The 16200-nt window shown below is 34.1% G+C and overlaps 1 protein-coding gene across 12 annotated transcripts in view; it reads right to left on the bottom strand.

Annotated features, from left to right (window-relative positions):
• The window catches only part of LOC125674387 (inositol hexakisphosphate and diphosphoinositol-pentakisphosphate kinase 2-like), a 120104-nt gene that overhangs the window by 80227 nt on the left and 23677 nt on the right, over positions 1 to 16200 (bottom strand). For 7 of the 12 annotated variants that reach the window (XM_048911521.2, XM_056160038.1, XM_056160033.1 and 4 more), the window contains 11 exons: positions 15785 to 15886; positions 15380 to 15466; positions 13415 to 13600; positions 11759 to 11850; positions 7896 to 8021; positions 7514 to 7632; positions 6721 to 6833; positions 2957 to 3023; positions 2068 to 2209; positions 1712 to 1938; positions 165 to 301 (listed from right to left, as the gene is read on the bottom strand). In XM_048911521.2, the coding sequence (XP_048767478.2) occupies positions 165 to 301; positions 1712 to 1938; positions 2068 to 2209; positions 2957 to 3023; positions 6721 to 6833; positions 7514 to 7632; positions 7896 to 8021; positions 11759 to 11850; positions 13415 to 13600; positions 15380 to 15466; positions 15785 to 15886 (1398 nt within the window). Of the gene's footprint in view, positions 1 to 20; positions 302 to 1711; positions 1939 to 2067; positions 2210 to 2956; positions 3024 to 6720; positions 6834 to 7513; positions 7633 to 7895; positions 8022 to 11049; positions 11130 to 11758; positions 11851 to 13414; positions 13601 to 15379; positions 15467 to 15784; positions 15887 to 16200 lie in introns of all 12 variants that reach the window. The other 5 variants (XM_056160034.1, XM_056160036.1, XM_056160039.1 and 2 more) reach the window with 2 other exon arrangements.

Raw genomic sequence — 16200 nt, 5'->3', positions numbered from 1 at the left:
TTCTGAGAAAGTGTACCTACTGATTGCAGTAAAATTCATTTGATTTCCTGGTCTGGTACAACCAAAATTGGTGCTCAACAAAATAATGAAACCACAGTATATAAATATATAGAGCTGTTGAACAATAATGAATGACATGACAAATAAGTTTGAGGTATACTGACAGCGAGTTCAGTCGGGTGCTTTCATCCTCCTCGTCGGGACTAACACACTGCTCCAGGTCACTACAGATCTTCTTCATCAGAGGCGTGCACACATTCTGAGAGATGTGGAGCTTCTCATCAATTGTGATGCCATACTCCTACAATATCAAATCATATGGTGATTTCAGACTCCTACAATATCATTGTGATATCATACTTCTACATTATCATATCATTGTAATACCATACTCCTACAATATTATATCATAGTGATACCATACTCCTACAATATCATTGTGATTCCATACTCCTACAATATCATTGTGATACCATACTCCTACAATATCATACCATAGTGATATCATACTCCTACAATATCATAGTGATACCATACTCCTACAATATCATTGTGATACCATACTCCTACAATATCATAGTGATACCATACTCCTACAATATCATATTGTGATACCATACTCCTACAATATCATATCATAATGATACCATACTCCTACAATATCATTGTGATACCATACTCCTACAATATCATAGTGATACCATACTCCTACAATATCATAGTGATACCATACTCCTACATTATCATTGTGATACCATACTCCTACAATATCATAGTGATACCATACTCCTACAATATCATATTGTGATACCATACTCCTACAATATCATATCATAATGATACCATACTCCTACAATATCATTGTGATACCATACTCCTACAATATCATATCATAGTGATACCATACTCCTACAATATCATTGTGATACCATACTCTTACAATATCATATCATGATTCCATACTCCTACAATATCATATCATAATGATACCATACTCCTACAATATCATTGTGATACCATACTCCTACAATATCATATCATAGTGATACCATACTCCTACAATATCATTGTGATACCATACTCTTACAATATCATATCATGATTCCATACTCCTACAATATCATAGTGATACCATACTCCTACAATATCATTGTGATACCATACTCCTACAATATCATTGTGATACCATACTCCTACAATATCATAGTGATACCATACTCCTACAATATCATAGTGATACCATACTCCTACAATATCATACCATAGTGATACCATACTCTTACAATATCATATAGTGATACCATACTCTTACAATATCATATCATTGTGATTCCATGAAGAGAAATGATACAGTGCTGTCTTCAAACTATAAACAAAATCAAACATAATTTTTCAACTAGGAAGTACCATGTTTTTTTTCCTAGTTATGATAAACTAGTGGTTAGGGGGCCTTGTTTTTCTGACATTTAAAATAACCAGTGACTGGTCCTTCTCTAAACTCCCGGTGCTACATGTGAAAGTCATGGGTCTTTCAAGTGACAACAAAAGTCAAAGTTCCAGTAGGCGTTAAAGAACCCCTACTGCATACATGTACATGGATGTCAAAATTTGTTTCCTACAGCTGGTGAAGTCCCTGTATAAGTGAAAAATTCTTAAATGGGATGTACATTTCTACATCAACATGACTTTAAATGACATTTTTGAACAATACCTGAGGTATAACAATGTCTGCCAGTGCTTTGGAACACTCGAACAGCTCCTTGGCCCCATCATACTGAATGGTCTTTTGATTGTGCTGAAGGTCGTACTTGATACAGTCGTAGATGTCAGGAATCTTACTGACATCAAATCTCCCATCCTTCATCTTGAAGTCCTTTTCTAGCTTGGCCCAGCGGCGGATCAACAGCTCCCAAGATTCACCATGATAGAGTTTCAAATCTGAAAAGTTCACCTCATAAAATTATACAGTCACTCAAATACTAATGCATGTTAGTAACAGAGAGACAATGACAATGGGATTAAATATCTAACGTGTATTTCACAACAGCTGACGTACAAGACACAGACCTCTAGTTCTGTGCTCAAGTTTTAGCGATCTTATTTTCGCTGTCAGCTCCTTAACCAAGGCATACACATGTTCACACAGTTTCCCAGGGTTCTTAATGAAGTCCAGAGCTTTAATGAGAGATTCACTGCTTGTCGGCGCCAACTGCAAAAGAATTGGTAAGAATATGTGATACGACTCATTTGATGAGAATCTTTTTAAATTCATGAAACAATGCAGAGAGAAAAAAACAAAGCCACTTAATGATGACAAAAACAATTTCAGCCATCATCTGCTCAATTCAATCAGACAGCATGCAAAACAAATGCCATTACCTCCTAAATTGCAGTAAGAAACAAATACCAAAAACTTTTTGAGTAGAAGATCCATACTTTCATTTTCATCAATAAATCAAAGATCTTAGTTCCGAGTTTCTGTTCATTATTAAATCAAAGATCTTAGTTCCGAGTTTCTGTTCATTAATAAATCAAAGATCTTAGTTCCGAGTTTCTGTTCATTATTAAATCAAAGATCTTAGTTCCGAGTTTCTGTTCATTATTAAATCAAAGATCTTAGTTCTGAGTTTCTGTTCATTAATAAATCAAAGATCTTAGTTCTGAGTTTCTGTTCATTAATAAATCAAAGATCTTAGTTCCGAGTTTCTGTTCATTCAAACAATTCTTAAAGAAAAAATATACCATATATTGTATATACATGTATCTTCTGAATGCCTGCAGTTTCAATTTTGGTATTTGATAATCGTATGTTTTGATGAGTATATGGTTAATCATGAACTCATATCAACAGGCACAGTCTGACGTCAATAATTATAACACATAAATAATGGCACTGGATTAATGTTCTACTGACAGTAAGATATCTGTGTTTCCCATTAAATATAAAACGTCTCACCTTCTCGTAATCCTCCGCTGTAAAATCCCGATCTTCATTCAACATTTGTGTCAATTTTTCTTTCACACTGTAAAACAATTCAATAAAACCCTTTACTTCACCGCTTGTGTTTCATTGGATTCTTTACCACCCAGTTACAAATGAAAATATTTTGAGAATACTGGCTCTTTGAGCCTGACGCAATAAATGTAAACTTAAAACTCGCACAATTACTAAGAACTGTAATTAATGAACTGAATTACACAAACTTCGTTTTAGAATTCCACTGATGTTATTAATTAATTGTCTAATGTGACAGTCCAAAGACCCAACTACACAAGAAGACAGAATCTCATTATCATATGCTCTGTACAATTTGGAAAAGTACTGACTGCATCGTACATAACACCAGTGTAATGCTTCTGTTAATTATTACTGAGTGTACGTAACACCAGTTTAATGCTCCTGTTAGTTATTACTGAGTGTACGTAACACCAGCGTAATGCTTCTGTCAATTATTACTGAGTGTACGTAACACCAGCATAATGCTTCTGTTAATTATTACTGAGTGTATGTAACACCAGCATAATGCTTCTGTTAATTATTACTGACTGTACATAACACCAGCGTAATGCTTCTGTTAATTATTACTGAGTGTATGTAACATCAGCGTAATGCTTCTGTTAATTATTAATGAGTGTACGTAACACCAGCGTAATGCTTCTGTTAATTATTGATGAGTGTACGTAACACCAGCGTAATGCTTCTGTTTATTATTGATGAGTGTACGTAACACCAGCGTAATGCTTCTGTTAATTATTACTGAGTGTATGTAACACCAGCGTAATGCTTCTGTTAATCATATTGTAACTAACTGTAAATCAATATAAAGGTAGGAGCAGTGATTGTATAATACGTTGCATATTGTTACACTGCATACTGCAGATTCCTACACACACGAGACAGATTCATTATCGCATAATTTAGCGAAAAGCACTACTTGTGAAAATAAATAAACTTAATCTTATATTGCTTAACTCTTCCTCACTGGTCCACATGCGAATTCATGTTCTTGCGATTTAATGTCCTCAGGTCATCTCGGGGTGATACAGTGAATGGACTTGTGTAGGATAAGGAAGCTATTGTATACTGTTGCATATTGTATATTACATTGCGTACTATATGTTGTATATTGTATATTACATTGTGTACTATATGTTGTATATTGTATATCATGTTGCATATTGTATACTGCATTATATAATTATCAACTTTTTATTTGGTCTACTCATGACTTTACAAACATGGTCAGATATTGGTTGAATGAGGTCAGATATTGGCTGAATGAGGTCACGGACCTTTGTCAATCAATACCTGATCAGGTCCATATAGTTTTATGTAGACCAAATAAAAAGTCAATAACTGCTTTAACAAATGGTCAGGAATTTTACAGCTTTCGCAATAATTTTTATGTCTTCAACAAATAAAAATTTATAGCACCATATCAACAGTCAAAACCTACAAACTTTAACGGTAATAAAAATCTTTTTTTTCATTGTACTGGATAGTGATTTGACCAGAACGAATATTTGGTAACGCCATTAATGGCACTGAATTTGACTTACTGATACTTGGATATGCTTTAAATTGTGCACTTTGATAGGTTGATAAGAATGTCAGCATATCTATGATTGATCTAAAGGGAATCCCAAATAAACTTCCCAAAGTTAATAATGAGGTCAAGTACACTCACGCCTCGATACATACAAGAAAAGATTGTCTGGACCAATCAGACACAAGAAAAGATTGTCTGGACCAATCAGACACAATAAAAGATTGTCTGAACTAATCAGACACAAGAAAAATTTCTGATCATTCAATATACTGTGTTGTATATTAAACACTACATTGTGCATTGTACACTGTGTTGCATGAAATATACTATGTTGCATATCGTATGCATGTATCATATTGCATATTGTATACAATATTGTATGTTGCATACTATACTACATATTGTTTAATATATTACATATTGTATATTACGTAGATTGTTGTATATTGCATTGCATATCTTATACTACATTGCAAATTTTACTTACTGTGCTGAAAAATATATTCTAATATTGACAAATTATATACTATGTTGCATATTGTATACATTGCATAGTACATGTAGTGAATATTATATACTGTGTTGCAAATAATAGCAAGTTGAAGAATGCATTTGGAAAAACGTGTTAAATATAAATGATATCATAAAAATTATACAAATGAACCATTCAAACTTATCATATACATATTTTGAGAAGGTTGTCAATAAAATAAAAATATTACAGAGTAAATTAAAATTCTAAAACAAAAGCATATGAAATATCAAATTGGACATCTTAAAATGTCTCATTTTCTCAGTTTTCTAACATCAGCTTATAATTTATAATGTAGAACTTGGGGGGGGGGGGGGGGGGGGGGGGGCAACAAACAAAATTACAAGAAATATTTCAAAAGTAAATCTTTTTCAAACATAGAATAATATTTGAGTGTGTCCTAGCACACCTGGGATATTAATATGAGGTACATGTACAGTGACAAGTTTTCTGGAGCTAATGCAAGATACATACTGTATATACTCGCCTATAAGTCGGTTCACTTATAAGTCGGTTGTATTTTTTTTCAGAATATTTTGGAGGAATTTGCATTTGACCCACTTATAAGTCGGTACAGTTTTTTCCCAAATCTGTTGCCATTTTCAGATAAATATTCTTTGGCATTTATCCGTGTTTCCAAGTATGTTAAGGGGTGTGACATCAAAATTTATTTTTAATTAACAATGGAAACAAATATAAATTCAATACAGCCTGTAAGTGTTTTATGCATAAAGTAACCATAGACCTTCCTTTCCCGCGTTAGATAAAGTTCTGACCTTTATTAACGATTACCTTTGGACTTACTACATTTCCTCTTCAGAAAAAATACCGATTTTTCTAGGACTCGCTTATAAGTCGGACATAGAGTTTTGGACCAAAATTGGACTCCCAAAAATCCGACTTATAGGCGAGTAGCTACGGTATTTGCTGATTTTTCAAATTCATATTATACAGAATTACAATTTTTTTTTAAATTCAATTTTTTGTACCAATACCATTTAACATATATATGTGCAAAAAATAATAAATATATATGAGCAAAAGGATTCTCATTTTCTATATATGTAAATAAAGTGAAATCTAAATAAATATATCAGGCTTTGCTTTTGTTCAATATTTACCCATCTTGTAATCTGAAAGCAACATCCAAGAGTGCTCCAGCTTTACAACTTCATGAAAACAAACATGTTGAGGCCAAAAATTTAATAACTTGTTTGTTTGCCCTCACCCAAACAGACTTAAATCTCTGTGACTCAAAAGAGTTTTTCACAGCTTTTGATGATTTCAAAAATAAAAACACAGCTAATTCTGAGATTAATTGGAGTAACACTTGAAAGAATATTATAAGTTCTCAAAAAATCACCCAACAACCCAAATCCTCAATACGAGTTGAGAGAGGGCAAACAAAGATGGTTTTTAAATTTAGCCTGAAGGCAAAATGTATATAAGGTATTTCCTTTTTTTCAAATACTACAACACTTAATCTGAAAGGCATAAATGCTCTTACACATGAATATTTCAGGCGATTCAATGTATATTAAAGATATTGAAGTTGTAGTGATTTTGAATGGCTTGTATTAGTAGAGAAGCTTGATGACATTAGTGAAACATGTACATCTGTTATAAAACCGTGATTACACTTGTTGGTATTTAGACGTCTCCCCCTGTTTGTCCAGTAGACCATTGGTGTTGGCACTTTTCACCATCTGAACCAGTATGGGAGGTAACTCCCCTTCCAGAGCTAGAAGACCCTGTATATAAAACACAATCTGCACTCAGTACCATATCGTACTAATTAGCAATCAATTAATTTTACTCAGTGCTATCTCTCCACTACTATTGTACTAATTAGCAATTATATTAATTTTAGTCAGCGCTATCTCTCCACTACTATTGTACTAATTAGCGATCAACTAATTTTACTCAGTACCATCTCTCCACTACCATTATACTAATCAGCAATCAATTAATTCTATAATGTTTAATGAGTATAGAATAACAACTACACATGATAAAGAGGTCTGCCCGGGTCAGGACTCTTTCTGGTGTTTTACAGGAGTACACATCTGTGACTATTTTGACACGAGTTATCGTGTTAAAACAATAAAATTGGACAACTTGAATAGGTTAGACCATTCTGGGGAAATCAATTAATTCTATAATGTTTAATGAGTATAGAATAACAACTACACATGATAAAGAGGTCTGCCCGGGTCAGGACTCTTTCTGGTGTTTTACAGGAGTACACATCTGTGACTATTTTGACACGAGTTATCGTGTTAAAACAATAAAATTGGACAACTTGAAGAGGTTAGACCATTCTGGGGAAATCTTTTCAATATCCAGTGTATCCCCTCTTGCAAATATTCCTGATTTTTTTCTTAAATATTCCATGCACGAGGAGCTGGATAATGATTTCAGTTGCTCTGACCTTTGTAAAAGCTGCAGCAGTCATCTGAACCCTGCCTTCATCTGAGGCGTAGATTTTCAAGTCATGTCGGAAAGTGCTATGTAGCCTTAGAAATCCAAGTCCAGGTGTCTCAAACTGCCCTGTAAATAACGAGTAGTCATATAGAGAAATACGGATATATTAGCTTCAAAACAGATGGAAATGTTTATCATTCACACAGCATTACAAATATATACTGGTACTAGTACAGTGTATTCAAAACAAGTAAATTCAAACACTTCTTGAAAACTTCTGAATTTAATGAAATTAACCAGAACACACGGAATCAAATCTTACCATATTACTTCTTGAGAAAATACTATGTAAACTGTTCAAAATCACCTCCACATCTTTTTAATCCTACCTTGACCTCCTGGATAGAGGGTCCTGAAGGCTTTCCCTAACTCCCCCGCCTGAACTTTACCAGCAGGAGTTAACTCCCCTCCCCATTTTACGATCAGAAGCAGGGAAGGAGGATGTGGCACATCATCTGAAAACATAACAGATCTGTGTGTACATATAAATTCTATACCATACATAAGGAGACCCATCAACCACAATGCTCACCATAGTCAAAACAATAACTTCTCCATCCAAGAAAACGGATTAAATATGTACCTCTATCAATAGAAGTAATAAGAAATTTGAAAAAAGTTTGTTCTCTGGGTATGAAGTTTTTCTAAATTCAATCCGTCATATGTAACCCCCATCGCTGTAGAATTACAGACCCTGAAGCCTGCTATTACACCATTAAAGCATTCAATTTTGTTCCATGCAAAACCGTTCATCATTCCATGCAAACCATTCATCATTCCATGCAAATCGTTCATCATTCCATGCAAACCATTCATCATTCCATGTAAATCGTTTTGTATATGAATCATTTCGTGCAAGATGAAGCCACACTCCTAGAAACTTAGTCTGTGCAAGTCATTCTGCTATGGGATCTGAGAAAGGTGGCCATAGATGGAAATCAAGCAATTATCTTCAGATTACACAAATGTACACTAAAAGTCTGACAAATTCTTGAAACAAATTATAATGGTATTAGAACTAAACTCGGTACACCTCGAAGCTATTTCAATCATTTTTTTTCACAACATATAGCAATAACTTGTCTTGTTTGATCACATTTTGTTACTCAGTAAAGATTTCTTTTCATCAAATTGTTTATCGGAACCATCTAGATATTGCAATGGCCTGCGTATGACTTGTATATTCTATGCCTTTTGCAAGATTTTTTTTTTCTACCATGATAGAAGTCAGATAATCCAGCTATTTGAAATTAACAGATTAGGTGTGAAAAATGAGCCGGGGCAATAGAGACATAATAGAGGAGGTGTTTATAGATAAAGTATAAAAACCAATAGAAACTGACAGGTCAGAAAGGGCCCCCAATAAATCTGAAAATCAGCAGTGGTATTCCTCTGCCTAATCCCAGAAATGTGCATAAAATGTATGAAAATCTTCCCAGTGAAGCTTAAGTTATTGCATGTCATACGTCCTCACGAACCGACACACACACAGAGTGATTACTACATGTATGTGGCACCGTAATAATACTTCATTACAATAATTTTTTCACGATGTGTCTAATATCAGATTGCAGTTGTTATTTCTGAATGAAATGGAGGATCGAAATACTGAGAATCTGTTTGGATATTCCCCGTAAATGATTTTTTTTTTAAAGCCTCACTGAAACATCATACACATTGGTATGTTTACATCATGCAATTCTTTTAAGTTCGACCTCCGCAAGTTGTAGATTTCCTTTCAATTATTGGTTTAGCAAGTCACCATTATCTATTCATCTATATATTCTATCTTACTATCAATTTTCTGATTGTACTTTTTCTCCCAACTGGTCATTCTTGTTGAGTAACTAGCATGAGCTATAAATGTACATCCCTCCTCGAGTCTTTCGGTCTTGTTTGATGATAAGTTTTATTTCACTTGTGTCATACATGCACACTGTAAAAATTGGCGTCTTTTTTTCAAAAGAGACTGGGGTGGGTTTTTTTTACACCTTCCTTCATAAGTCACTGATCTAATGTAAAATAAAGTTTTCATTTAGTTAATGATTTGTTTTTATTAATTTATCTAAATGGAGCAATTTACCATGCCAGACACATTTTATCAGTTCAAAATAGATAATCATAAAAAAATTCTCAACATTTTTTAATTTCAAGATTATCATAGAAATATTTAATGTTTAAATCACCCCCAAGAAGAGCCAAATATTGCCTACAAAATGAAAAGATGCTGGCCATGCATACTGTTTCATGCAAAACATGCAAGTCACACCTTAAGTTTTGTACAAACTATTCACAAAGTGGGCAGTGCTTCGTGCAAACCGTTTAGTGTTCCGTGCCAGATTCCTTGTGTACCGTTCGGTGTAGGTGGTGTAGTAGCACTTTTCAGGGTCTCTACTTTTGCTTTGAAAAGTTGTGCATGCACATACATGTATACCATATAACAATAATTTTCTGCTGTTGTTCCTATTTTGTGAAACTTGGTGAATACCAAAAATCAGCAAACTTTACAATCACAGTACATGTATACATAGATAGAAGATAGAAATAGACGTACAGATACATAGGTATACATAGAAGAAATAGACGTACAGATACACAGGTATACATAGGTATAAAGCATCCGCAGATAGTGGAAATGCAGAATATAATTTGATACCATTTGAGGATTAAACAAAGATATTGAACTACAGAAAATACCTTTTATATGATATTTACATGCCCAGATCTAGGCCAACATTTGTCTGTATGTACTACAGAGAGACAGACCAAGGAACAAATTTTGATCAGAAAGCTTTTTAGCTTTAGCTTTTTTTTAAATAGATATATCCAATCTTTATAAAAATTGAAAAAACAGGTATGGTTTAACATCAAGACTTTATAGAAATATGAAGATTTTCAATAATGAAACAATGAAATCATATTAAGTCATTCAAACCAATTTCCATTTCACATGAAAAAGACATGCACATTAACAATATTTCAAATTATTATAAAAGAGAATCAAGCTCCAAAATGTATTCAACCACACAATGAAATAGTTTTAAATATTAAAATATTTAGTAAACTGAAGTTCTCTAACAGATTATAAAATTGCATTTCAACTAGCAGAAAGAAACATGGGATATCAAAACCATATATCAAAGGGGAAAGTACACACAAAATCAAATGCACAGTAGATATATATAAAAGGGAAGTAACAAATAAAGGAGGTGTATCCAGAGTCATTTCCCTTTCTACAAAATACTGGATTCATTACAGCATTCAAAAATTTCCATAAAGGTACATACTTGTTTAGACAACTCTTCATCATTAGGATTTCTGAATTATCAATTAAGAATTTATTCCTTTTGATATCATCATATCACATTTTTTCCCTACAAAGTATAATATTACGAATATGTCACACAATATGTAACACAAAAGCTAAGAAACGCTCTGGATCCACCACCCCCACTGTCTGTGCACACACAACTGGGTACACACCCTCGCTGGAGGTGGCAAAGGGCCGCCCTGAGGGCTGATACTTCAGCTGAATCTTGCGGTGGATGCCAGTAAATTTGTACCTATAGAGAGGACCCAAAATGAAATTCAAACATTCTCCTGATCTGGATTATTTGTCACTCAGGGTTAGAAAAAAAATACGAAAAAATAAACACAAAAAAGCAGACTGCTGCCTCAAGCGGTGTGCTAAAAACATGCATAGCGGCGAGCGACATTTCGACTGGATCCATTGTCGGGGTGTGTCGCTTCATAAAAACTAAATTCACAGCACCTGTCCTCGGACCCACCACCAATGTGCAGAAGAAAGCTATAAAATTAACTGCATGGTTAAACAATCAGCATAATAACAACGCACTTTTAACGAGATGAGAAATTGAGAATGTCTTATTAGAGAAAATCGATACACATGACACATTGAATGTTTTGTTGTGCCTTCTAGTGAACTCCCCTTGATCGTACACTGAATGAGAAAAAAAAAAGAAAAGAAAAATTAGGTATGTCATGAAGTATTTGCTGATAGCAACCAAAACAGAAAATGATGCCAAGCTAACATATTATTAAAACGGAAAAAAAACGGGTCATGCAGATGAATGAGGTGACTATACACAACAAAAGGTCTAGTACGTGAGTAACAGGCGTGAGTAACAGACGAGGAGGACTACTAGTCAATAAGACAATACAATCTACACACCATCTTCACTAGAAGACCGCTTAGATTTACGATGTCCGAAGGGTTGGTATTTCAGCTGAACTTTGCGATTTATCCCCGAGAAGTGACCGTACCTAGAAATTTAACATCGACAATCACATTCAACACGAGTATACACTGCTACAAGAACGGATGAAAGATATACATTGCACAATGACCCTATACCTCCCACTGACCAGTCTGATTAATGTCTACAGGGTACAGTTACACAGAACATACCTATCCAGAACCACTCTCTGCAACCTGAAATTCTAGGCCTAAGAAAATGCATTCCTACATATTTAAAGCATGCTACAATCCGTCTTAACTTTTTAGAACCTAATTTAGTTAAATACTTCAATACACATATTCCTCTCGAAATATTAGATACAATTTCATCATCATATAAATTACCAAATTTTATACAAATAAAAGAAATTTTCTGATGGTTTTGAAGTGGGGAAAAAATAGATGTATATCCCCATACCATAGTCTTGCACTTCCTATCTATATAATCAGTGTGATTAAAATTAAGCTTGTATGAGGTAATTATCACGTGAAAATTGCATAATTTGCAAGATCATCTTTCTGTGGACCAGTTGAACAGGTTGTTGATGTAAATGAAGGGTTTAGACAGGCACCTGCACTAGATTACTGATGTGCCCAGTCAGATTAAATCATTCTTGAAATGTTTTTTGGGGGGGAAAATCACTTCAGTGAATAAATAAATATATTTCTCCAACTTTTCATCCAATATAATAAAAATTGTGTGACCATGCAATCATATATATCTTACACACTATCCTTGATAGGAGGTTCTTAAAACGCAGACAGAAAAATATCAGTACAAATAAATAAAACTTTTGATGATACAGAGATCCCATGCCGAGAATGTGATCACATCTAGATCTACAATTTTGCATACCTCTATATAGAAACAGGTAGTATGGCTATCTACATAATGATGTTTTCAAGTGTAATTTAGGTTTTGAAATTCAGATTTAATTTAATGATATCCTAAGTCAGCACATATGAACTTCATATTTTTATACACGAAGTCCACATTACAGATTAACAGATAAAGAAACATGGCGATTTCTTAAATATCCCTGAAACACTCTTTGTGAGGGTGAAATACAAGTCTGTTTCTGCTGCAAGAGAAGATGCAATAGAGCTTAATATTTTTGTGAATCAGTACACAAAAGGTTAGAGGTTTCAAAATTGAAACAGGAAATATAATCCTGCTGAAGAATAATATTAATAGAGTGAAGCAGAATGCAAAAGAGGGTGGTGAAATGTTTATAAACTCGCAGCAATGTGAGTCAAGGTCATTGTATCACTGTCTCTACACTGAAGGTTGTCCGACGGTTATGTTTGATGGATAATGATGGCTAAACAAAGCAAACAGAAAGTAATTTTTCGCAAAATATGTCAATCAAATGCAAATCTATTAATTCAAAAATATAGTACCACTAACTCTTATATGTATCATTTTACCATATCAACATTGTAAATAATTATAATTTTAATAGTGAGAATTCATTTTAACTTTGTTTAAAAAATGCATATCATTTATATTCTATTTATAGTGAACAATAATATCAAACATTTCATACTAACTGCATGCCATTAGGTAATTTTGAAAGACACGTGACATACATTTCTAGCACCAGTTTCAGCTGTTGGAGTTTGGCTTTTTTCTCGCAGACCTCCGGGTCAGACGACACTTCGTTCTCTGACAGTAGGAACCGGGCAATGTCCAGCACTTCCTGTAGCTGTTTAGGTTTCTTCAGTTTTAAATGTCCTCTTCTATATCCATCATACTTCTCAAAGAGCTCAAAGAATCTAAAACAGGACATTCATGAATGAAAGGACTACTGGTATGCACAAGTATGACAATAGCCTTTCTGCCACCCCACCCACCCACCCCCAAACAAACAAAAAACTCAAAAAGATAGACTACAGCCTCTGTTCATTTCATAGAATAGATACAATGTTCAATACAGTTTCACATAGAACAGATATAATGTTCAATACAGTTTCACATAATTTGTGTGAGATCTTAACAGTCACAAAGAATACATAACATTTGGTCCAATTTCTAAATTTTACTTAGATTTAGTCTGACATTTAAAATGATAATTTTTGTGGATTAAATAGAAAACATAGAGAGTAGATTTGGGACAAAAATTTCTGTGATATATGCTGGAAAGTCAAATTTGTGGCATAAGAATATGTACTTTGTTTGAGCTACAGGTAGTGCTTGGTGTTTTCTAAAAGAAAAACTGGGAAAATGTGCATTTTTCATCAAAATACTGAAATGACATCAAAACATCATGCGGGTGTCTGTGATGTCATATCTCCAGTCCTACATCACCTTGATTACACTGATAATAACAATTTCGTTGAATTGAGATTTTTCCACACAATACACTATATTTTGAAATAAAACAACAAATTATGTTGATTATGGTTGGCAATTAGAGCCCTGATTCTTTTATATAGTCCTTTTTTATGTCTGACGTGTTCAAAAAACAAATCTCTTTTGATACCCTTACATCAGTCATCAAATTTACTCGGCAAATCAGCCTGGAAATAATCTAAGGGCTATTCCAGAAATAAATACATGGGGGGGGGGGGGGGGGGGGGAGGCACCTTTTGTATATACATGTACCAAGCACCCATAAAAAATGTAAAAAAAAAAATTACCCCATGACCTATCAAATTGATAAACTCATTTTACAATGACCCATCTAATTCAAAAAAAAAAACTAACCAGACCCACCACAAAAAATATTTTTAAAAATGAAAACGGTACAAATCTCACGAGGTTTTCGGGACAAACATTCTAGTCAATGACGCGGTAATGCCTGTACGACATTGTATCACAGTAGTTCTGAAGAAACGATGTCACATCAACAATCAAAGGCATCTATGGCGGGAATGTTGGAAAGATTGGGAGTCCAAACGATGCTATTATCATGAAATGGGTATGGATATGTTTTTCCACGAATCGTTCGTCTTCTAATGGAGCCCGCGCCCGGAGGCCTCTATGTCACCATCACACTGACTGATAAATATAACGCATCGGTACCCTCGTATAAATCAACTAAGGTTTGCCTATTTTTATTAGAAAATGGAATACCTATTGGTTTCAAAATATTCCCAAAATCGATGCACTGTAAACTGTAATAATCTACAGAATCAGAGTTCGACGTCATCACGTCCAAAGGGACCCTACTAAAGGCGCCTCTAATTTGAAGAGTGCCGTAATGGAAAGTTATGCGCTGCAAAGAGCGACAACTCGAATAGTTCTGTTACTTCCGATTTCCGATTTCGAAAGCAGCATTTTGAAAGCACGTTTTCAATTTTCCCTCCGACATTTTGTAACCAACACGACAAGAGCGACAATAAAAATATTCTGAAAACTCAACACCCACGTGGCACAAAATAAAACAATAGAAACTACCCACTACCCATAATAAATATTTTTTTAAGAGTCCAACCACGGACCAAATAAAATATGAAAAAATACGACCACCCACACAAAAAAATATCATTTGCCACCCGACACCCCCCCCATTTAATCATTTCTCGAACAGCCCTAATACACAGGAAACTTACTTTCTGTGTTTGACCTCCATTTTCATTTTCTGTTTGGGCGTTCTGTCACCATGGCGAATCACAGCAACAACAGATCGCAACTCCATCCTGTGAAATACATATTTTCATCAAACATTTTCACATTTCCATACTCAAGAAATTGTTATCTGTCACATAACCTCATAACCTACATAATTCTGTAATAATATCAGATAATTCTGTAATAATATCAGATAATTCTGTAATAATATCAGATGTAATAATATCAGATAATTCTGTAATAATATCAGATAATTTTATAATAATATCAGATAATTCTGTAATAATATCAGATAATTTTATAATAATATCAGATAATTCTGTAATAATATCAGATATTTCTTTGGTTTTGGTAGTATTTATCACTATTATATCACAGAATCTTACATGGATCCTGATGTTGTAGGAACGACAGGGATGTCTTCGGGAGCGGATCCCAGGACCCAGGGAATGTGAAGCTGGGGAGCAAGAGCTCGCATGATCATGGTCCTGTAATGTAATTTTATCAAGTGGTTACACAACACCATAAAACAAATTCTGTATTTCATTTAGCATGTTCAAAATTTAGCTCAATTATTGGTCACATACTAACAGAGTAACCGTGAATTAGCACTTGTACTATCAGTCTTGTGCTATTCAACAATCATGAATTAGTGCTATTAGTGTTGTGCAATTTAATGATCATGAATTAGTGTTGTGCTATTTAACGATCGTGAATCAGTGTTGTGCTATTTAACAATCATGAATTAGTGTTGCGCTATTTAACAATCGTGATTTACTGTTGTGCTATTTAACAATCGTGA

The sequence above is a fragment of the Ostrea edulis genome, chromosome 3 (genome assembly GCF_947568905.1).
Source record: "Ostrea edulis chromosome 3, xbOstEdul1.1, whole genome shotgun sequence".
NCBI lineage: Eukaryota > Metazoa > Mollusca > Bivalvia > Ostreida > Ostreidae > Ostrea > Ostrea edulis.
This window is presented reverse-complemented; position numbering and strand designations above follow the sequence as displayed.